This window comes from Oncorhynchus masou, chromosome 33, assembly GCF_036934945.1.
Source record: "Oncorhynchus masou masou isolate Uvic2021 chromosome 33, UVic_Omas_1.1, whole genome shotgun sequence".
NCBI classification, from domain to species: Eukaryota; Metazoa; Chordata; class Actinopteri; order Salmoniformes; family Salmonidae; genus Oncorhynchus; species Oncorhynchus masou.
Genome location: NC_088244.1, coordinates 580,372 through 604,992, shown reverse-complemented (window position 1 = coordinate 604,992; position 24,621 = coordinate 580,372). Strand labels below are relative to the sequence as shown.

At 45.2% G+C, this 24,621-nt stretch overlaps 1 protein-coding gene across 1 annotated transcript in view; it reads right to left on the bottom strand.

The window, feature by feature from the left end:
* Nucleotides 1-15,403, bottom strand: part of LOC135527667 (filamin-A-like) — a 64,450-nt gene extending 49,047 nt beyond the window's left edge. The window contains 2 exon segments of the mRNA XM_064956154.1: nucleotides 241-716; nucleotides 15,150-15,403. Of these exon segments, the coding sequence (XP_064812226.1) occupies nucleotides 241-610 (370 nt within the window). The 5' untranslated portion in view covers nucleotides 611-716; nucleotides 15,150-15,403.
* Between the last annotated feature and the right edge of the window lie 9,218 nt (nucleotides 15,404-24,621).

The following is a 24,621-nucleotide window of genomic DNA, read 5'->3' as shown; positions in this document are numbered from 1 at the left end:
CCAGTTTGATGTTAATACCTTGGCCAATAGATTAGCATAGTTATAGTAACTTTTTGACCCGTCTAATGAACACCAGCTTGATGTAACGTAGACCACAGTAGGTTTAACTATAGAGCGTTATTATAGTCTATAGTAGCTTAACGGTTCCACCCACCTACATGGTAGGGTAGGCTACACTTGAATTAAAGACACCCACTTATCAACACCAGCATGATATAACGGTAGAACCTTCTGACCCACCTATGGACACCAGCTTGATGTTCTCCTTGTCTAGGAACTCGAGTGCCACCGAGACGTTCTCGAGCTGCATCTGTCGGAAAGTGGGCCGCTGGTTGTATTTCCTGAACATCTTCTTCTGGCTCAACACCTCCAGGAGTCCGATCAGCCGCAGCCCGTCGCCCAGGTCCGTCTGGAGATTGGCGATTCGTTTGTTGACGCATTTCAGATGCTCGTTACACCAGCGGGTGAACGTGTTCTGTTGGATCTTCTTCCACGGCGCGTCCTCGGCAAGGTCCTTCTCTGTAGCAGGCATGTCTGCTTCTTTGTCCGGTGAAAGGGCGTTGAATGCAGGCTGAGCCGACTGGTGTTGGCGGAGGTGGGAACCACTCATTTTTATGCCGTCGGGTCTCTCTCTGTTCACTGGCTGGGGTTTAGAGGAGGAGTCTGTTGGACGACCGCTCCCTCTCTCTCTCTCGCTGCTGTGCTTAGGTTTGTGGCTGTGGGATAAAAGAAAGAGAGGAATGAGAACTAGTGAAAAGAATGGATCGCCTGGAGTTGTGTATTTCTAGAGTTTTATAAGAACAGAAAACTCCATGAGAGTTAAGTTTGTCCCGCTGGTGACGCCTCTGGAAACTATACAGAGGATTGGGGTAGATAAACTCCAATTCCCTTCATTGGCAAATTACTGCAATTATAAGATTAGGCCTGTACTCATGTTACCAGAAGTATAGCCTATCACAAAACAAGATCATTTAACCAGTTTCCTAAATATTCTGAAAATAAATGCAGATTTCCCACTTCATGCAGACAGATCAAGTTAACATGGGATGGGCGTGCATGGTATGTATGCCTGACGAGACACTCCCAAACCAAGAGCTTGTAATGAACAAGAACACCAAGCGAATAAGAGCTGCGGGGTATTCTATCCTACACAGCAGGATCAATGAGTCTTCAGTAAACCAGAAATCACTGTTGATCTTCTGGTTTAATAAGCGAAACATGATATATGTGTATGTGTGTATATGTATATATATATAATGTATGCGTGTATGTATATATCTATACACACATATTATTTAGCTTATTAAACCAGAAGATCAACAGTGATTTCTGGTTTACTGAAGACTCATTGATCATGCTTTCTAGGATACATTATGTGGATATATTGAAGCCACATCTCAAGACATCAGTCAGGAAGTTAAAGCTTGGTTGCAAATGGGTCTTCCACATGGACAATGACCCCAAGCATACTTCCAAGGTTGTGGAAAAATGGCTTAAGGCCAACAAAGTCAAGGTATTGGCCATCACAAAGCCCTGACCTCAATCCCATAGAACATTTGTGGGCAGAACTAAAAAAGTGTGTGCGAGCAATGAGGCCTACAAACCTGACTCAGTTACACCAGCTCTGTCAGGAGGAATGGGCCAAAATTCTCCCAACTTGTTGTGGAAGGCTACCCGAAATGTTTGACCCAAGTTAAACAATTGAAAGGCTACCAAATACTAATTGAGTGTATGTACACTTCGGACCCAATGGGAATGTGATGAAAGAAATAAAAGATGAAATAAATCATTCTCTCTACTAATATTCTGACATTTCACATTCTTAAAATAAAGTGGTGATCCTAACTGACCAAAGACAGGGAATTTTTACTAAGATTAATTGTCAGGAATTGTGGAAAAACTGAGTTTAAATGTATTTGGGCAAGGTGTATGTAAATGTCCGACTTCAACTGTATGTAAATGTGTTTGTTTTTGGTTGTTCAGTCAAATAGACTAGTGTTTCCCAAACTAGATCCTCCTCCCCCCAGGGGCACGTTTTGTTTTTTGCCCTAACACTACACAGCTGATTCAAATAATGAAAGCTTAATGATGAGTTGGTTATTTTAATCAGCTGTGTAGGGCTAGGGGAAAATCCATAACATGCACCCAGGATGCAGGGGGGTGAGTTTGGAAACCCTGAATTACCCATTTCAAGCCTAGAGCTGTCGCCCTCCTACTGCTGACTGGCCACCCTCTCCTCCAGAGCTGTCTCTCTCCTACTGCAGACTGGCCACCCTCTCCTCCAGAGCTGTCTCTCTCCTACTGCAGACTGGCCACCCTCTCCGCCAGAGCTGTCTCTCTCCTACTGCAGACTGGCCACCCTCTCCTCCAGTGCTGTCTCTCTCCTACTGCAGACTGGCCACCCTCTCCTCCAGAGCTGTCTCTCTCCTACTGCAGACTGGCCACCCTCTCCTCCAGAGCTGTCTCTCTCCTACTGCAGACTGGCCACCCTCTCCTCTAGAGCTGTTTCTCTCCTACTGCTGACTGGCTGGCCTCAGAGCTTAGCAACAGATGGAGACACACACATAGAACATACATGGGCTGCTTGCTTAGCAAATAACACTTCCTAACAATTTGGCCCATACATGGCGCAAGCTTGGGACCTCTGCCTCACAAACACACATGACTGACCTCTTCAAGCATCTTATCCGAACACAACATCTCAGAATCTAGCTAATGAAGGCGCCATCTCAGAATCTAGCTAATGAAGGCGCCATCTCAGAATCTAGCTAATGAAGGCGCCATCTCAGATTCAGGCTAATGAACACGCCATCTCAGAATCTAGCTAATGAAGGCGCCATCTCAGATTCAGGCTAATGAAGGCGCCATCTCAGATTCAGGCTAATGAACGCGCCATCTCAGAATCTAGCTAATGAAGGCGCCATCTCAGATTCAGGCTAATGAACACGCCATCTCAGAATCTAGCTAATGAACACGCCATCTCAGATTCAGGCTAATGAACGCGCCATCTCAGAATCTAGCTAATGAAGGCGCCATCTCAGATTCAGGCTAATGAACACGCCATCTCAGAATCTAGCTAATGAACACGCCATCTCAGAATCTAGCTAATGAACAGGCCATCTCAGAATCAGGCTAATGAAGGCGCCATCTCAGATTCAGGCTAATGAACGCGCCATCTCAGAATCTAGCTAATGAACACGCCATCTCAGAATCTAGCTAATGAACACGCCATCTCAGAATCTAGCAACTGAACACGCCATCTCAGAATCTAGCTAATGAACGCGCCATCTCAGAATCTAGCTAATGAACACGCCATCTCAGAATCTAGCTAATGAACACGCCATCTCAGAATCTAGCTAATGAACACGCCATCTCAGAATCTAGCTAATGAACACGCCATCTCAGAATCTAGCTAATGAACACGCCATCTCAGAATCTAGCTAATGAACACGCCATCTCAGAATCTAGCTTATGAAGGCGCCATCTCAGAATCTAGCTAATGAACACACCATCTCAGAATCTAGCTAATGAAGGCGCCATCTCAGAATCAGGCTAATGAACACGCCATCTCAGAATCTAGCTAATGAACACGCCATCTCAGATTCAGGCTAATGAACACGCCATCTCAGAATCAGGCTAATGAACACGCCATCTCAGAATCTAGCTAATGAACACGCCATCTCAGAATCTAGCTAATGAAGGCGCCATCTCAGAATCTAGCTAATGAAGGCGCCATCTCAGAATCTAGCTAATAAAGGCGCCATCTCAGAATCAGGCTAATGAACACGCCATCTCAGATTCAGGCTAATGAACGCGCCATCTCAGAATCTAGCTAATGAACGCGCCATCTCAGATTCAGGCTAATGAACGCGCCATCTCAGAATCTAGCTAATGAAGGCGCCATCTCAGATTCAGGCTAATGAACGCGCCATCTCAGAATCTAGCTAATGAACGCGCCATCTCAGATTCAGGCTAATGAACACGCCATCTCAGATTCAGGCTAATGAACACGCCATCTCAGAATCTAGCTAATGAACACGCCATCTCAGAATCTAGCTAATGAACACACCATCTCAGAATCTAGCTAATGAACATGCCATCTCAGAATCTAGCTAATGAACACGCCATCTCAGAATCTAGCTAATGAACACGCCATCTCAGAATCAGGCTAATGAACACGCCATCTCAGAATCTAGCTAATGAACACGCCATCTCAGAATCTAGCTAATGAACGCGCCATCTCAGAATCTAGCTAATGAAGGCGCCATCTCAGATTCAGGCTAATGAACACGCCATCTCAGATTCAGGCTAATGAACGCGCCATCTCAGATTCAGGCCAATGAACGCGCCATCTCAGAATCTAGCTAATGAACACGCCATCTCAGATTCAGGCTAATGAACACGCCATCTCAGAATCTAGCTAATGAACACGCCATCTCAGAATCAAGCTAATAAAGGCGCCATCTCAGAATCTAGCTAATGAAGGCGCCATCTCAGAATCTAGCTAATGAACACGCCATCTCAGAATCTAGCTAATGAAGGCGCCATCTCAGAATCAAGCTAATGAACACGCCATCTCAGATTCAGGCTAATGAACGCGCCATCTCAGATTCAGGCCAATGAACGCGCCATCTCAGAATCTAGCTAATGAACACGCCATCTCAGAATCTAGCTAATGAACACGCCATCTCAGAATCTAGCTAATGAAGGCGCCATCTCAGAATCAAGCTAATAAAGGCGCCATCTCAGAATCAGGCTAATGAACACGCCATCTCAGAATCTAGCTACTGAACACGCCATCTCAGAATCTAGCTAATGAAGGCGCCATCTCAGAATCTAGCTAATGAAGGCGCCATCTCAGATTCAGGCTAATGAACGCGCCATCTCAGAATCTAGCTACTGAACACGCCATCTCAGAATCTAGCTAATGAAGGCGCCATCTCAGAATCTAGCTAATGAAGGCGCCATCTCAGATTCAGGCTAATGAACGCGCCATCTCAGAATCTAGCTAATGAACACGCCATCTCAGATTCAGGCTAATGAACACGCCATCTCAGAATCTAGCTAATGAACACGCCATCTCAGAATCTAGCTAATGAAGGCGCCATCTCAGAATCAGGCTAATGAAGGCGCCATCTCAGAATCTAGCTAATGAACACGCCATCTCAGAATCTAGCTAATGAACACACCATCTCAGAATCTAGCTAATGAAGGCGCCATCTCAGGATCTAGCTAATGAACACGCCATCTCAGAATCTAGCTAATGAAGGCGCCATCTCAGAATCTAGCTAATGAACACGCCATCTCAGAATCTAGCTACTGAACACGCCATCTCAGAATCTAGCTAATGAAGGCGCCATCTCAGAATCTAGCTAATGAAGGCGCCATCTCAGAATCTAGCTAATGAACACGCCATCTCAGAATCTAGCTAATGAACACACCATCTCAGAATCTAGCTAATGAAGGCGCCATCTCAGGATCTAGCTAATGAACACGCCATCTCAGAATCTAGCTAATGAAGGCGCCATCTCAGATTCAGGCTAATGAACACGCCATCTCAGATTCAGGCTAATGAACACGCCATCTCAGAATCTAGCTAATGAACACGCCATCTCAGAATCTAGCTAATGAACACACCATCTCAGAATCTAGCTAATGAACACGCCATCTCAGAATCTAGCTAATGAACACGCCATCTCAGAATCTAGCTAATGAACACGCCATCTCAGAATCTAGCTAATGAACGCGCCATCTCAGAATCTAGCTAATGAAGGCGCCATCTCAGATTCAGGCTAATGAACACGCCATCTCAGATTCAGGCTAATGAACGCGCCATCTCAGATTCAGGCCAATGAACGCGCCATCTCAGAATCTAGCTAATGAACACGCCATCTCCGATTCAGGCTAATGAACACGCCATCTCAGAATCTAGCTACTGAACACGCCATCTCAGAATCTAGCTAATGAAGGCGCCATCTCAGAATCTAGCTAATGAAGGCGCCATCTCAGATTCAGGCTAATGAACGCGCCATCTCAGAATCAGGCTAATGAAGGCGCCATCTCAGAATCTAGCTAATGAAGGCGCCATCTCAGAATCTAGCTAATGAAGGCGCCATCTCAGAATCTAGCTAATGAAGGCGCCATCTCAGAATCTAGCTAATGAACACACCATCTCAGAATCTAGCTAATGAAGGCGCCATCTCAGGATCTAGCTAATGAACACGTCATCTCAGAATCTAGCTAATGAAGGCGCCATCTCAGATTCAGGCTAATGAACACGCCATCTCAGATTCAGGCTAATGAACACGCCATCTCAGAATCTAGCTAATGAACACGCCATCTCAGAATCTAGCTAATGAACACACCATCTCAGAATCTAGCTAATGAACACGCCATCTCAGAATCAGGCTAATGAACACGCCATCTCAGAATCTAGCTAATGAACACGCCATCTCAGAAGCGAACACACATGCCCTACGTACACATCACGCAAGTCTCAGACAACGCATTCAAACAACACAGTCAGACACATTCAGACATCACATTCAGACAACACGTTCAGACAACACGTTCAGACACATTCAGACAACACATTCAGACAACACGTTCAGACAACACGTTCAGACAACACGTTCAGACATCACATTCAGACAACACATTCAGACAACACATTCAGACAACACATTCAGACAACACGTTCAGACAACACGTTCAGACAACACGGTCAGACAACACGTTCAGACAACACGTTCAGACAACACGTTCAGACAACACATTCAGACAGACACATTCAGACATCACATTCAGACAACACATTCAGTCAGACACATTCAGACATCACATTCAGACAACACGTTCAGACAACACATTCAGACAACACATTCAGACAACACGTTCAGACAACACGTTCAGACACATTCAGACAACACATTCAGACAACACGTTCAGACAACACGTTCAGACAACACGTTCAGACATCACATTCAGACAACACATTCAGACAACACATTCAGACAACACATTCAGACAACATGTTCAGACAACACGTTCAGACAACACGGTCAGACAACACGTTCAGACAACACGTTCAGACAACACGTTCAGACAACACATTCAGACAGACACATTCAGACATCACATTCAGACAACACATTCAGTCAGACACATTCAGACATCACATTCAGACAACACGTTCAGACAACACATTCAGACAACACATTCAGACAACACGTTCAGACAACACGTTCAGACACATTCAGACAACACATTCAGACAACACGTTCAGACAACACGTTCAGACAACACGTTCAGACAACACATTCAGACAACACGTTCAGACAACACATTCAGACAACACGTTCAGACAACACATTCAGACAACACGTTCAGACAACACGTTCAGACAACACATTCAGACAACACATTCAGACAACACATTCAGATACATTCAGACAACACGTTCAGACAACACATTCAGACAACACGTTCAGACAACACATTCAGACAACACGTTCAGACAACACGTTCAGACAACACGTTCAGACAACACGTTCAGACAACACATTCAGACAACACGTTCAGACAACACATTCAGACAACACGTTCAGACAACACGTTCAGACAACACATTCAGACAACACATTCAGATACATTCAGACAACACGTTCAGACAACACATTCAGACAACACGTTCAGACAACACGTTCAGACAACCCATTCAGATATCACATTCAGACAACACGTTCAGACAACACATTCAGATATCACATTCAGACAACACGTTCAGACAACACGTTCAGACAACACATTCAGATACATTCAGACAACACATTCAGACAACACATTCAGATATCACATTCAGACAACACATTCAGACAACACATTCAGACAACACGTTCAGACAACACGTTCAGACAACACATTCAGATACATTCAGACAACACGTTCAGACAACACATTCAGACAACACATTCAGATACATTCAGACAACACGTTCAGACAACACATTCAGACAACACATTCAGACAACACATTCAGACAACACATTCAGACAACACATTCAGATATCACATTCAGATACATTCAGACAACACGTTCAGACAACACGTTCAGACAACACATTCAGACAACACATTCAGACAACACATTCAGACAACACGTTCAGACAACACATTCAGACAACACATTCAGATATCACATTCAGATACATTCAGACAACACGTTCAGACAACACGTTCAGACAACACGTTCAGACAACACATTCAGACAACACATTCAGACAACACATTCAGACAACACATTCAGACACATTCAGACAACACGTTCAGACAACACATTCAGACACATTCAGACAACACATTCAGACAACACATTCAGACAACACGTTCAGACAACACGTTCAGACAACACGTTCAGACAACACATTCAGACAACACATTCAGACAACACATTCAGATACATTCAGACAACACATTCAGACAACACGTTCAGACAACACATTCAGACAACACGTTCAGACAACACGTTCAGACAACACATTCAGACAACACGTTCAGACAACACATTCAGACAACACGTTCAGACAACACATTCAGACAACACGGTCAGACAACACGTTCAGACAACACATTCAGACAACACATTCAGACAACACATTCAGATACATTCAGACAACACGTTCAGACAACACATTCAGACAACACGTTCAGACAACACGTTCAGACAACCCATTCAGATATCACATTCAGACAACACGTTCAGACAACACGTTCAGACAACACATTCAGATACATTCAGACAACACATTCAGACAACACATTCAGATATCACATTCAGACAACACATTCAGACAACACGTTCAGACAACACGTTCAGACAACACGTTCAGACAACACATTCAGATACATTCAGACAACACGTTCAGACAACACATTCAGACAACACATTCAGACAACACATTCAGACAACACATTCAGATACATTCAGACAACACGTTCAGACAACACGTTCAGACAACACATTCAGACAACACATTCAGACAACACATTCAGACACATTCAGACAACACATTCAGACAACACGTTCAGACAACACATTCAGACAACACATTCAGACAACACGTTCAGACAACACGTTCAGACAACACATTCAGACAACACATTCAGACAACACATTCAGACAACACATTCAGACAACACGTTCAGACAACACGTTCAGACAACACATTCAGACAACACATTCAGATATCACATTCAGATACACTCAGACAACACGTTCAGACAACACGTTCAGACAACACGTTCAGACAACACATTCAGACAACACATTCAGACAACACGTTCAGACAACACATTCAGACAACACATTCAGATATCACATTCAGATACATTCAGACAACACGTTCAGACAACACATTCAGACACATTCAGACAACACGTTCAGACAACACATTCAGACACATTCAGACAACACGTTCAGACAACACAGTCAGACAACACGTTCAGACAACACATTCAGACACATTCAGACAACACGTTCAGACAACACATTCAGACAACACATTCAGACAACACATTCAGACAACACGTTCAGACAACACGTTCAGACAACACGTTCAGACAACACGTTCAGACAACACGTTCAGACAACACGTTCAGACACATTCAGACAACACGTTCAGACAACACATTCAGACAACACGTTCAGACAACACGTTCAGTCAACACGTTCAGACAACACATTCAGACAACACATTCAGACAACACGTTCAGACAACACGTTCAGACAACACATTCAGACACATTCAGACAACACGTTCAGACAACACATTCAGACACATTCAGACAACACGTTCAGACAACACATTCAGACACATTCAGACAACACGTTCAGACAACACAGTCAGACAACACATTCAGACAACACGTTCAGACAACACATTCAGACAACACATTCAGACAACACATTCAGATACATTCAGACAACACATTCAGACAACACATTCAGACAACACATTCAGACAACACGTTCAGACAACACGTTCAGACAACACATTCAGATAACACATTCAGACAACACATTCAGACAACACATTCAGACAACACATTCAGATACATTCAGACAACACATTCAGACAACACATTCAGACAACACATTCAGACAACACATTCAGACAACACATTCAGATAACACATTCAGACAACACATTCAGACAACACATTCAGACAACACATTCAGATACATTCAGACAACACGTTCAGACAACACATCCAGACAACACATTCAGATAAACAGTAAATGTAGTGTGCAGAACAGATAGGATTGTCTGTCAAGTAGGGAAATGGGATAATGTCAAGTAGGGAAATGGGATAATGTCAAGTAGGGAAATGGGATAATGTCAAGTAGGGAAATGGGATAATGTCAAGTAGGGAAATGGGATCATGTCAAGTAGGGAAATGGGATAATGTCAAGTAGGGAAATGGGATAATGTCAAGTAGGTAAATGGGATAATGTCAAGAAGGGGAATGGGATAATGTCAAGAAGGGGAATGGGATAATGTCAAGTAGGGGAATGGGATAATGTCAAGTAGGGGAATGGGATAATGTCAAGAAGGGGAATGGGATAATGTCAAGTAGGTGTATGGGATAATGTTAAGTAGGGAAATGGGATAATGTCAAGTAGGGAAATGGGATAATGTCAAGAAGGGGAATGGGATAATGTCAAGTAGGGGAATGGGATAATGTCATGTAGGGAAATGGGATAATGTCAAGAAGGGGAATGGGATAATGTCAAATAGGGGAATGGGATAATGTCAAGTACGGGTAAGGGATAATGTCAAGAAGGGGAATGGGATAATGTCAAGTAGGGGAATGGGATATTGTCAAGTAGGGGAATGGGATAATGTCAAGAAGGGGAATGAGATAATGTCAAGTAGGGAAATTGGATAATGTCAAGTAGGGGTATGGGATAATGTCAAGTAGGGAAATGGGATAATGTCAAGAAGGGGAATGGGATAATGTCAAGTAGGGTAATGTGATATTGTCAAGTAGGGGAATGGGATAATGTCAAGTAGGGATATGGGATAATGTCAAGAAGGGGAATGGGATAATGTCAAGTAGGGGAATGGGATAATGTCAAGTAGGGTAATGGGATATTGTCAAGTAGGGGAATGGGATATTGTCAAGTAGGGGTATGGGATAATGTCAAGTAGGGTAATGGGATATTGTCAAGTAGGGGAATGGGATAATGTGGACCTTTCACATCCCTGAATACAAGCCAGGTGTATTCACTCAGTGATGTCATCAGTGACACTAGTGGCATGACAGACAATGATCAGACACTCAGAATTACCTTCCCTGTTATTCACCTGAACATAAACATGGGTAGAGGAACAACAGAAATGAGAGAGAGAGAGAGAGAGAGAGAGAGAGAGAGAGAGAGAGAGAGAGAGAGAGAGAGAGAGAGGGAGAGGGAAATCAGTGGATGGGGAGAGAGGGGTATTAAGGGATAGGAAATGGGATTGATAGAGAGGTATGGAGGGATTGATAGAGAGGTATGGAGGGATTGATAGAGAGGTATGGAGGGATTGATAGAGGGGTGGGGGAGGTATAGAAGCATTGAAAGAGGGATAGAATAATTGCTAGAGGGAAAAAAGAGAGAGTGCTGGTTATAGACAGACAGTCTTTGCCTAAATAAGGAGTTCAGTGCCAGGAGCAGTAACATGGAAACACGCCAGGGGGAATGTTTTCTCTCCGAGTCTCTGTGCCTGGAGTCTCTGTGCCTGGTCAGGGGGAATCTGAAGAATGCTCCATCACACCACGACCCCCAATAAACACAACCATTTATCTAACACACAGTCATACGCTCCCACAACAATGCCTATGTCGTACTGTATATGACTGAACAGTTAGCAGGCAGTCTACCAGTCCATTCACTAACAGGAACTGCTGGAGAAATGTTTGCTTGGGACTGGGGAGAGAGAGACTGATCTGTGTTCTTCTGGCTTTGTCTAGAGGAAGTATGCAGTATTACACACATACCCAACATCTCTCTCCCACAGCCCTGGCATTGCAAGAGTTCTACTCTACCAACTTAGCCACTCGGGACCCCTCCCTTCCTCTCCTCTTCTCTCCCTACCCCTCCTCTCCCCTCCCCTCTCATCCTCTCATCTCCTCTCCTCCCCTCATCCCCTCTCCTCTTCTCTCCTAGCTTCTCTTCTCTTCATTTCTCTCCCTACCCCTCCTCTCCCCTCCCCTCTCATCCTCTCCTCTCATCTCCTCTCCTCCCCTCATCCCCTCTCCTCTTCTCTCCTAGCTTCTCTTCTCTTCTTTCCTCTCCCTACCCCTCCACTCCCCTCCTCTCCTCTCTTCTCCTCTCCCCACATCATGTGACTGACCACACCCTAACAGCAGCGAGGAGCGGAAGTGAGCTATGAACAAGCTGCATTCAAGGTGTTAACCAGTCACTAACCACACACACACAGCTCGTGTAAAATAGAAAGTGAGGTTCACAGATTACAGCAAAATGTGTCCTTTTACGCCATTAGTGTGTGTGTGTGTGTGTGTGTGTGTGTGTGTGTGTGTGTGTGTGTGTGTGTGTGTGTGTGTGTGTGTGTGTGTGTGTGTGTGTGTGTGTGTGTGTGTGTGTGTGTGTGAGCGCCCATGCTAACCCGTTGCTAACCAGATGCTGTAGGCAGAGGGGGGTGCACGCGGCCCTCTACATCCCGGATAGTGCAGTGTGTGTGTGTGTGAGCGCCTATACTAACCCGTTTCTAACCAGATGCTGTACCAGATGCTGTAGGCAGAGGGGGGTGCACGCTGCCCTCTACATCCCCTGATAGTGCAGTGTGACATGGGTGCTATAGTTTTTCATAATAATGTAGGAGGTGGATCAGCTTTAACACTGCAGATAAATTGTAGCTTCCATCAATGTAATTCTTGTCATAATTTCCAATCCCCAATATATTTTTAGGTAAATATACATACACACATACATATACACACACATGCATATATATACATATACATACATATAAATATACATATACACACATACATACATATACATATATATATATATATATATACATACATACATACATCTACATACATATACATACATATATATACATACATCTTTTAAAAGTATATTTAAGCAATAAGGCAAAAGGAGATGTGGTATATGACCAATATACCACGCCTAACGGCTGTTGTTATGCTCCACGCAGAGCGGAGTGCCTAGATACAGTATTTAGCCGTGCTATATTGGCCATCTACCACAAACCCCAGAGGTGCCTGAAACGCTATTATAAACTGGTTACCAACGTAATTAGAGAAGTAGCAAGAAATAATTTGTCATGCCCGTGGTATACGGTCTGATATACCACGGCTGTCAGCCAATCAGCATTCAAGGCTTTAACCACCCAGTTTATAATTTCCTTTATTATTTTCCTCTAACCTCACGACTCCTCTCCTCTTCTCTCCTCTCCTCTCCTTTCCCTACCCATCCCATGCTCTCCCCTCCCCTCCCGCCCCTACCCCTCCCATCCTCCCTCCTCTCCTCTCCCCTCCTCTTCTTTCCTCTCCTCTCCTCTCCTCTCCTCTCCTCTCCTCTTCTCTCCTCTCCACTAACCCTACCACCCCTCTCCTCTCCTCTCCACTAACCCTACCACCCCTCTCCTCTCCTCTACCCATCCCATACTCTCCCCTCCCGTCCCTACCCCTCCCATCCTCCCTCCTCTCCTCTCCTCTCCCCTCCTCTTCTCTTCTCTTCTCTCCACTAACCCTACCACCCCTCTCCTCTTCTCTTACCTCCTCTCCTCTAGCCCTACCACCCATCTCCTCTCTTCTTCTCTCCCCTCCCCTCCTCTCCACTAACCCTACCACTCCTCTTCTCTCCTCTAACCCTACCTCTCCTCTCCTCTCCACTAACCTTACCACCCCTCCCCTAATTGTAGTAAACTAGTGAACAACAACACCTAGGCTTCTCACTCCAGCTCATACATACTCTATAATTTTTACGGAAAGAGTATATTTGACCATAATTATCTTTTGTTTGTTTTTATCCCTATCCTTCCGCTCCCCTCAACCCCTCCCAGCTATTTCTGATGCTATACTTGAGCAACAGTTAAACAACCCCAACAGTTTGTAAAAGTTTCTGCACCTATCCATTCCTTTTGAATCCATGAGTGCACTTTAAGGCAGAGGAGTACATGGATTTGAGATAGTGTGTGTGTGTGTGTGTGTGTGTGTGTGTGTGTGTGTGTGTGTGTGTGTGTGTGTGTGTGTGTGTGTGTGTGTGTGTGTGTGTGTGTGTGTGTGTGTGTGTGTGTGTGTGTGTGTGTGTGTGTGTGTGTGTGTGTGTGTGTGTGTGTGTGTGTGTGTGTGTGAGCGCCTATACTAACCCATTTCTAACCAGATGATGTACCAGTCGCTGTAGGCAGAGGGGGGCGCACGCGGCCCTCTACATCCCGGATAGGGCTCGAGACAGGACCGGTCCGTGTTTTACCTTATTTGGCGTGGAGCTCCTCCTTATAATACCGACTGATGCGCCAGCCTGCTGGGTCTGGGCGTGGGTGCGTGCGTGCTCGTGTAATGTGAATGAGAGTTAAGTGAAGCTCTGTTTTGTCAGTGTGCTCAACACCAACGCAGTTCACACATGCACGCACGCCCCAACCCAGATATTCCCCACTATGATAATAACTAGTCACATATCGTTTCACAGAGGGGGGACAATAAGAGACCGTTTCCCGTGTACAGAATATCAGATTTATAACAACAATACGCCCGCAGCCCGGGAGGTCCCACAGCACAGCTGGCACCGACTACCCGGTAACGGCTAAACTGCTACGCCTCTCCTGACAGACTAATTAACCGAAGCAGGACATATAACCGGGATCGGTTTCCCCTCCTCCCCGGAGCAGGAGATTAATCCATATTGCCAGTGTCATCCGCGCGGCCAGGGTGCGATTGGCACGAGCTGTTAATATGGACAGCCATGGTGCTGACATCACAGATGTCCCGTTAACTAACTAACAAACTAACTAACTAACAGTCCTGGACGAAACAGTGTAAAACAGACAATAGCATCAAGGGCATTGAACTGGCTTTAAACATCAGAAAACAGCAAGAGAAAAACGTACGTGTCCTTACCCTTTCTTAATCTACAGCTCTGTCTTCCCGTTGCGGTGTGCGTTAAATCCCTCCCAGCGGGCAGAACCGGTGGGCTCCGTGAACTCGTGAAAAAGAAAGATCTTCACTGTTTTGCTCTTTTTTATCTCTCTCTCTCTCTCTCTCTCTCTCCCTCTCTCTCTCTCTCTATCTTACAGTGAGATCCTTAATTGGTCAAGTATCACAGGGGGTCTCTCTCTCTCTCTCTCTTTCTTTCGATCTCTCCCGTTCTCTCTCTCCTTGTTTCAGAGAGTTGATGTCATTGCCGCGCCTTCGGATTTTAAAGGTATGATGTCACCGGCCTCAGCGCGCACCCCTATCTCGCATCTCCCCTTGCGGGGGTTCTGGGCGTGTGTGTGCATGTGTGTGTGACTACACCATACAGTGTGGTGAACATATTTCCTCCAACAACCTGCTCTCTGCTCTGTCCTCTTCTATAGTCAATTTGCAAAGTATCTGCAAAGAGAAAGGGAGAGACTGAACAAGAGTGAGAGAGACTGAAAGAGAGAGTGTGTGTGTGTGTGTGTGTGTGTGTGTGTGTGTGTGTGTGTGTGTGTGTGTGTGTGTGTGTGTGTGTGTGTGTGTGTGAGAGAGAGAGAGAGACTGCATGTGCCTGTGTGGATGAGTGCATGTGTGGGAGGAGAGGGAGGTCTGAAAGGGAGGGAGGGAGGAGAGAGAGAGAGAGAGAGGAGAGGGCAAAGGAGGGAGGGAGGGAGGGAGGAGAGGAGAGGGTAAAGAAGAGAGGGAGGGAGGGAGGGAGGGAGGGAGGGAGGGAGGGAGGGAGGGAGGGAGGGAGGGAGGGAGGGAGGGAGGGAGGGAGGGAGGGAGGAGAGGGGGTAGAGAAGAGAGGGAGGAAGGGAGGGGAGAGGGTAGAGAAGAGAGGGAGGGAGGGAGGGAGGGAGGGAGGGAGGGAGGGGAGAGGAGAGGGAGGAGAGGAGAGGGAGAGGGAGGGAGGGAGGGAGGGAGGGAGGGATGGAGAGGAGAGGGTAGAGAAGAGAGGAGAGGGTAGAGAAGGGAGGGAGGGAGGGAGGGAGGGGGGAGGAGAGGAGAGGAGTGGAGAGGAGAGGAGAGGAGAGGAGGGAGGGAGGGAGGGAGGGAGGGAGGGAGGGAGGGGGGGAGGGAGGGAGGGAGGGAGGGAGAGGGTAGAGAAGAGGGAGAGGAGAGGGTAGAGAAGGGGAGGGGGAGGGAGGGAGGGAGGGAGGGAGGGAGAGGGAGGGAGGGAGGGGGGAGGGAGGGAGGGAGGGAGGGAGGGAGGAGGGAGGGAGGGAGGGAGGGGGAGGAGAGGAGAGGAGTGGAGAGGAGAGGAGAGGAGAGAGGGAGGGAGGGAGAGGAGAGGGTAGAGAAGAGAGGAGAGGGTAGAGAAGGGAGGGAGGGAGGGAGGGAGGGAGGGAGGGAGGGAGGGAGGGAGGGAGGGAGGGAGGGAGGGGAGATGGTAGAGAAGAGAGGAGATGGTAGAGAAGGGAGGGAGGGAGGGAGGGAGGGAGGGAGGGAGGGAGGGAGGGAGGGTAGAGAAGGGAGGAAGGGAGGGGGGAGGGGAGGGTAGAGAAGGGAGGGAGGGAGGCGGCTGAGGTGGCACCAGATGTTCAAAAGTGGTGATGAAATTTGGCACACATGCTCAGGGATATGAATTTAGCTAACCTGCAAAGTATGGTTCAGTTTGGCTGCATGGTGGCGTGGTCTCGCACATAAATGTAAATAGTCCGGGTGGCCAAATTAGCCACGTGTTATAATCTTAGCACGTACTATAAAAACAAAGGCATTCTGTCATATTAAGAGACGGATTCTGGAATGTCTCACTTTAAGCAATTGCCCAGAGAAAATCTTACTTTTCAAAGTTCATATTCTGTTAACTTTTACACAAAATAATAATGTTGGCCCTAAAAATGGTTAAAGACTCCAGCCACACTTGTCATAGACTGCTCTCTCTGCTGCCTCAAGGCAAGCGGTACCGGAGCCCCAAGTCCAGGTCCAAAAGGCTCCTCAACAGCTTCTACCCCCAAGCTATAAGACTGCTGAACATCTTTAAACGCATGGAAATGGTCATCAACACAAAGAGTTTCAAGCCAACCAATAGAAGTTGCTCATCTTTCACAACAAAATGTCCTTGATTTTGTAAAACAATGACACGTCGATGATTACTTCAACACATACTATCGAGCCAAGGCGATAGTCAGCACATTTGTGCTTTCGCCATTTCACTGAGAGAACATTTGTGTGTACTGAGACATTCAATCTAGTAGTAATCTCAGGACCTTCTTTCATATCATTGAGCTGTACCATTGTCCCTGTCTAATCTGTCCTGGCTGAAAGATTCCTATTGATAAGTCATGTGATGTTGACGCTTTTAGTGTCATGTTGATTTTTCTTTTTAAATTCTTTTGCTATGTTTTAAAGAAGTTATGTTTTGCTTCATTACGAAGAATCGGCCAAATATTCCTTATACACCGATGATAATGTATCATTCAAATTATGTTTAGGCAAAATATTCCTATTAGGAAACAAATACTTGAAGAGCATATGATGCGCAGTAATGAAGTGTTTTAGAAAGATAGTCATACCCTCGTTTATTACAATATTGACAATCTGTAGTAGTAACAGTAGCATCATTCTGAACCGGATCACCAAACATCAATGGCACATTGCGGAGAAGACGCCAAGATTGGATAGCATTTAGGCCCAAAGCATTGCTTTCATCATCATCCAATTTGACTGCAGGCGGGCGATTCCTCCTCTCTGCGTCTCCGTAGTGAAACCACGGGATTCGCTGGATTCACTTAGCTTGTACATCCTGTAACACAAGATTTACCTCAAACTGTGCAACTCCTCCTGAAATGCTGTGAATGATATCAACAGTTGTCAGCTGTGTTGAAGCAGAGGGTTCGATAAACAGCCCTATTTCACAGCCCTGGGGTGGGATTTGACTGTATAGTTTCACATTGGTTCGAATGCATGGCTTTTGTTCGCAAAATCACACTTAAGTCATCTTCACAGAACACAGTTTGAAAATCCCTGTTCTCGGTGAGGCAAAAACGACAGCAGTACATGGCACTAAATTATTCTACAAAACCAAAGAGGCAATGTATACCAAGATTATCACCAGTAATCTGGACAATACTGCAATGAACACGACCATTAAACATGGAAACTTCAACTCCCTCAGTCTCAAACACTTTCAGGTCACTTACTTTAGTATGGCATTGAGTCCGTAACTTTTAAGGTCCTGGAAGAGCACACATAAGTGTATATTTTACGAAAGATGCATTACATTTTGGTGGAAAATCTCTCAAAGTGAAGTATATAACCCCCAACTTGTGAAGACCCTTCTTTGATCTCAATGGATTGGCTGTCTCAAAGTCATTATAAAACAGTTGAATTTGCAACTGATTTGTTTTGTTTGGAGAAAAGGGAATGTCTCTTCATCGTTCTTCCAAATCAAACTCCTTTGACATTGTGACTCGACTTGAACATATCACTGAGGTTTGGCTTCTTAAAAAATTGACTGCAACGTCTGAAGAATTGGTACACAAGTAAACTTGTCAGTTAAGACTACTTGATCAGAATCAACTCTAACGCCAAGCACATTCTCCATTGGGTTATCAGTTTCCCATTTCTGTGCAAAATACTTTTTTCTCTCGTTTCGATTAGGAATTCAATGAAGTGAAAGTGTTTTCAATATCCTGAAAAGTCTGCTGGATTTTGCCTTTCTGTGTCCTGTGACGATATACATGTCAGAGCTCTTTAGTTTGACCCTGTATCTCAATAACTGCTTCTTTCATGGAAGTTACACAATGTCACGTTCTGACCTAAGTTCTTTTATTTAGGTCTTTGTTTTAGTATGGGCAGGGCGTGAGTTGGGTGGAATGTCTATGTTCATTTTTCTATGTTGGTTTTTGAGTTTGCCCTGGTATGGTTCTCAATCGGAGGCAGGTGTTGTTAGTTGTCTCTGATTGAGAATCATACTTAGGTAGCCTTTTTCCACCTGTGTTTGGTGGGTGTTTATTTTCTGTTCTGTGTTTGTATTTCACCGTTCAGGTGAACTATTTACAGTTGTCTGACCTACATCTTCTGACAGACACCCTCTGATCTCTGACCTACACCTGCAGCCTGCAGTTGTGCAATAGCTGACGCACACAAATCAAGGATGTGAGGCAAGACATTCTGTACGAACTGGTAGGCATGACATCACATTGACATCCATTCCTGTGTCCAACATGTTGTCCTCCATGTTTCCTTAATAAGCCTGAAAAAGTACGAAATATATGACAACAACCACATTTCAACTGAAGTGTTTTACCAGGGCAAAGTCCATGAAACAACAATGACATGCCTCGCAAGCAAGTTGGTACTAGTGTTTTACCAGGGCAAAGTCCATGAAACAACAATGACATGCCTCGCAAGCAAGTTGGTACTCCCATGACTAGAATGTCAAACAAAACAAAATCATATTTGAACTCAATTTCTGCTTTAGTGTAGGAATCTAGCTCTAAGCTCTACAACACGTGGACTCTCCTTAACCTTCCCAATATCTATCTTGTTGTCTGTATGAAGGTGTACATTCTGTTGCACCATCAGACTGTAAGTGGTTCCAAACACTAAGTGTGTCTTGAAGAGCTCATCAAAGGCACCAGGAGCGCATGTGGAGTTGTATGGCAGAGCTTGTCCAGGATGATGAAGTAACTATGGATGCTGCTCGCCTCTTGGTCCCGACAACAAGAAAGTACAGTTGACTGCTTTGGGCAATGGTATCAATGTGCTCCCTAATACTGGTTCCTGCCTGAAGACAAAAACAACAAAAGAAACACTACCATTATTTCAAATTCAACAGTAGAATAATGGCTTGGATTCAATAAACCGTGACACCTGGTACTCAGATAAGGAGACCAATGAAAACCTTTTTCGATATGATGAGATGCTTGAGAGGCAGACATATTGCCTGGTCTTTTGCAGCCTCGTGATGAAGGGGGGAATCAAACGGAGCAAGAGGAGGATGAAGGAGAGGAGGATGAAGGAGAGGAGGATGGAGCAAGAGGAGGATGGAGCAAGAGGAGGATGGAGGAGAGGAGGATAAAGGAGAGGAGGATGGAGCAAGAGGAGGATGGAGCAAGAGGAGGATGGAGCAAGAGGAGGATGGAGGAGAGGAGGATGGAGGAGAGGACACTGTCCCATCCTAAACACAGAAAGATACTGAGCAAGATGTCATATAGTAAGTTGCACAGTAGGTAGGAACCTGCCAAAGCAGTCAAACTCCACCTGAATCAATGGAGGATGCCGATAAACTGATGCTGTTCTATCCCACATTATACTCATTTTACCTGCAGTATCAGTGTCAGTTTCCTCTTTATTGACAGCACATTCTGCGGCCTGGATCAGCTCCTGGATCAGCTCCTGGATCAGCTCCTGGATCAGCTCCTGGATCAGCTCCTTGATCAGCTCCTGGATCAGCTCCTGGATCAGCTCCTGGATCAGCTCCTGGATCAGCTCCTGGATCAGCTCCTGGATCAGCTCCTGGATCAGCTCCTGGATCAGCTCCTGGATCAGCTCCTGGATCCTGGTGTTCATCTGTGGAGGCACGACCACTGCTCCAAACCTGGCTGAAGTGGTCTCTCCAAATAGAGTCACAAAATCTGTTTCAATCTGCAAAATATAAAATGTCACATACAGACAGAACAAAACATTGTTTTTATGCAAGCTTATTTGCCAACATTTAACATATACTCAAACACTTGACAACAGCATTAAAACATGCATTACTTTTACAACACCCAGCCTGGTCCTCAATATACAACCCAGCCTGGTCCTCAATATACAACACAGCCCGGTCCTCAATATACAACACAGTCTGGTCCTCAATATACAACACAGTCTGGTCCTCAATATACAACACAGTCTGGTCCTCAATATACAACACAGCCTGGTCCTCAATATACAACACAGCCTGGTCCTCAATATACAACACAGCCCGGTCCTCAATATACAACACAGCCTGGTCCTCAATATACAACACAGACCGGTCCTCAATATACAACACAGCCTGGTCCTCAATATACAACACAGCCTGGTCCTCAATATACAACACACTGTCTGTCTGTCTGTCTGTCTGTCTGTCTGTCTGTCTGTCTGTCTGTCTGTAAGAGGGAGATAGAGGTAAGGAAGTTGTGGTATGGAAGCATCAGTTTTCACATTCCTCTCCTCTCCTCTCCTCACTTCTCCTCACCTCTCCTCTCCTCTCCTCACTTCTCCTCTCCTCTCCTCACTTCTCCTCTCTATCATGTCTGTACAGGTCTCTATGTTAGGTTCTGATTGCTTCAGTCATGAGATCATATGTCATCCAGGTTCACACACACACAGGCCTCTGATAAGCTCTGCTGCAGCCTGCGAGTGTGTGTGTAGGTGCGTGTGTATAGCTGGTTGACCCCACTGGACAGGGGCCTGTCTACCCCCTTCATACCAGGAACCCTGGTTGACCTGACTGACCGGGGGGGAGGCACCTTTTGAAGTGCCAGTCTTGACCAGCAGGGCCAGGATATGGCCCCAAACAGCCTGTAATCTAGATCAGCCTGGAAGAGTCTGAGCTGGAATGCTATTTTCTGAGGATTATTCCCTATTGGAATTTGGCCTCTATGAACCCTCTCTAAGTCAGAGGTAAAGCAGATCTTAGGTCTCTGGTATATGGGACCCTGAGCCATAAAATATGTTTAAAATGTATAGTCTATTCAACTCGCAGGTCTCAGCCTTGAGTTAATGTTTTGGTATTGCGCACGGAAGGATGAAATAGCGAGCAGATAATGCAAGAGTATTTAGGCCTGCCCTCCTCTCAGGAGAGTGGCAGATAGTTATTTAGGCCTGCCCTCCTCTTAGGAGAGTGGCAGATTGTTATTTAGGCCTGCCCTCCTCTTAGGAGAGTGGCAGATTGTTATTTAGGCCTGCCCTCCTCTTAGGAGAGTGGCAGATAGTTATTTAGGCCTGCCCTCCTCTTAGGAGAGTGGCAGATTGTTATTTAGGCCTGCCCTCCTCTTAGGAGAGTGGCAGATAGTTATTTAGGCCTGCCCTCCTCTTAGGAGAGTGGCAGATAGTTATTTAGGCCTGCCCTCCTCTTAGGAGAGTGGCAGATTGTTATTTAGGCCTGCCCTCCTCTTAGGAGAGTGGCAGATTGTTATTTAGGCCTGCCCTCCTCTTAGGAGAGTGGCAGATTGTTATTTAGGCCTGCCCTCCTCTTAGGAGAGTGGCATATAGTTATTTAGGCCTGCCCTCCTCTTAGGAGAGTGGCAGATTGTTATTTAGGCCTGCCCTCCTCTCAGGAGAGTGGCAGATAGTTATTTAGGCCTGCCCTCCTCTTAGGAGAGTGGCAGATAGTTATTTAGGCCTGCCCTCCTCTTAGGAGAGTGGCAGATAGTTATTTAGGCCTGCCCTCCTCTTAGGAGAGTGGCAGATAGTTATTTAGGCCTGCCCTCCTCTCAGGAGAGTGGCAGATTGTTATTTAGGCCTGCCCTCCTCTTAGGAGAGTGGCAGATTGTTATTTAGGCCTGCCCTCCTCTTAGGAGAGTGGCAGATTGTTACAAACCTTGTAGAAGAATAGTTTTGGTCTCCTGTGTACATTTTATTTTAATAAAACTCTTAAATGTATAAGTAGTTATCCTTATGTTAATCCAACATTTCTCCACACCTTAACCAGTTTTCCTAACAACACCACGTGTGATGCAATGTTTTTTGTGTGATTAGTGTGTTTCTGCTATGTTATAGAATGTATAATATGTTTCTTACAGGTGACCTTGCAATGTATAACCTAACCAAGCTCCATTCTATTCACTATGAGACTGTCTCTGAGAGTGTACTCTCCATTCTATTCACTATGAGACTGTCTCTGTGAGTGTACTCTCCATTCTATTCACTATAAGACTGTCTCTGTGAGTGTACTCTCCATTCTATTCACTATGAGACTGTCTCTGAGAGTGTACTCTCCATTCTATTCACTATGAGACTGTCTCTGTGAGTGTACTCTCCATTCTATTCACTATGAGACTGGCTCTGTGAGTGTACTCTTCATTCTATTCACTATGAGACTGTCTCTGTGAGTGTACTCTCCATTCTATTCACTATGAGACTGTCTCTGTGAGTGTACTCTCCATTCTATTCACTATGAGACTGTCTCTGTGAGTGTACTCTCCATTCTATTCACTAGACTCAATAGGCTGAGTGAATGAGTGGGACCAGTGGACTCAATAGGCTGAGTGAATGAGTGGGACCAGTGGACTCAATAGGCTGAGTGAATGAATGGGACCAGTGGACTCAGTAGGCTGAGTGAATGAATGGGACCAGTGGACTCAATAGGCCGAGTGAATGAATGGGACCAGTGGACTCAATAGGCTGAGTGAATGAGTGGGACCAGTGGACTCAATAGGCTGAGTGAATGAATGGGACCAGTGGACTCAATAGGCTGAGTGAATGAGTGGGACCAGTGGACTCAGTAGGCTGAGTGAATGAATGGGACCAGTGGACTCAATAGGCTGAGTGAATGAATGGGACCAGTGGATTCAATAGGCTGAGTGAATGAGTGGGACCAGTGGACTCAATAGGCTGAGTGAATGAATGGGACCAGTGGACTCAATAGGCTGAGTGGGACCAGTGGAGTCAATAGGCTGAGTGAATGAGTGGGACCAGTGGACTCAGTAGGCTGAGTGAATGAATGGGACCAGTGGACTCAATAGGCTGAGTGAATGAGTGGGACCAGTGGACTCAATAGGCTGAGTGAATGAGTGGGACCAGTGGACTCAATAGGCTGAGTGGGACCAGTGGACTCAATAGGCTGAATGGGACCAGTGGACTCAATAGGCTGAGTGAATGAGTGGGACCAGTGGACTCAATAGGATGAGTGAATGAATAGGACCAGTGGACTCAATAGGCTGAGTGGGACCAGTGGACTCAATAGGCCGAGTGAAGGAGTAAAAGTGTGTCGTACAAGAAAATGTGACAGTGGTTGACAAAGGAACGGGGGGATAATCGGGATACTCCAGATTATCACTGGCCTGTAATTATCTATTGCCTTCTGTGTGGCCTTATCATGTGAAATATAGGAAATAATTCAATAAGACGATAAAAATATATATATGACAAAGCTACGAAATATTATCCTAAATAAATACAAGCCATCAATTTAGTGAATACCTCCGGTGTTCATGAGGATTTCAGCATGAAATATCCTTTAGGAATATATTTTTATTACACCCTTTTATTTGTTTGACTATGTAAATAATGTGTATTTGTTGTCAATGTTTTGGTGTCAAACTGGTGGCAGTTGTGAATAAAGAAAACTATTTGAATAGTTGCATAGTTAATTGAAAATAATGTTCATTGCATGTTTTGTCATTACTTAGGTTAATTTCTCTAGAATGATTTATCCACTAGAAACTCATGGAAAATATGGACACAGATATATATATATACCAGTCAAAAGTTT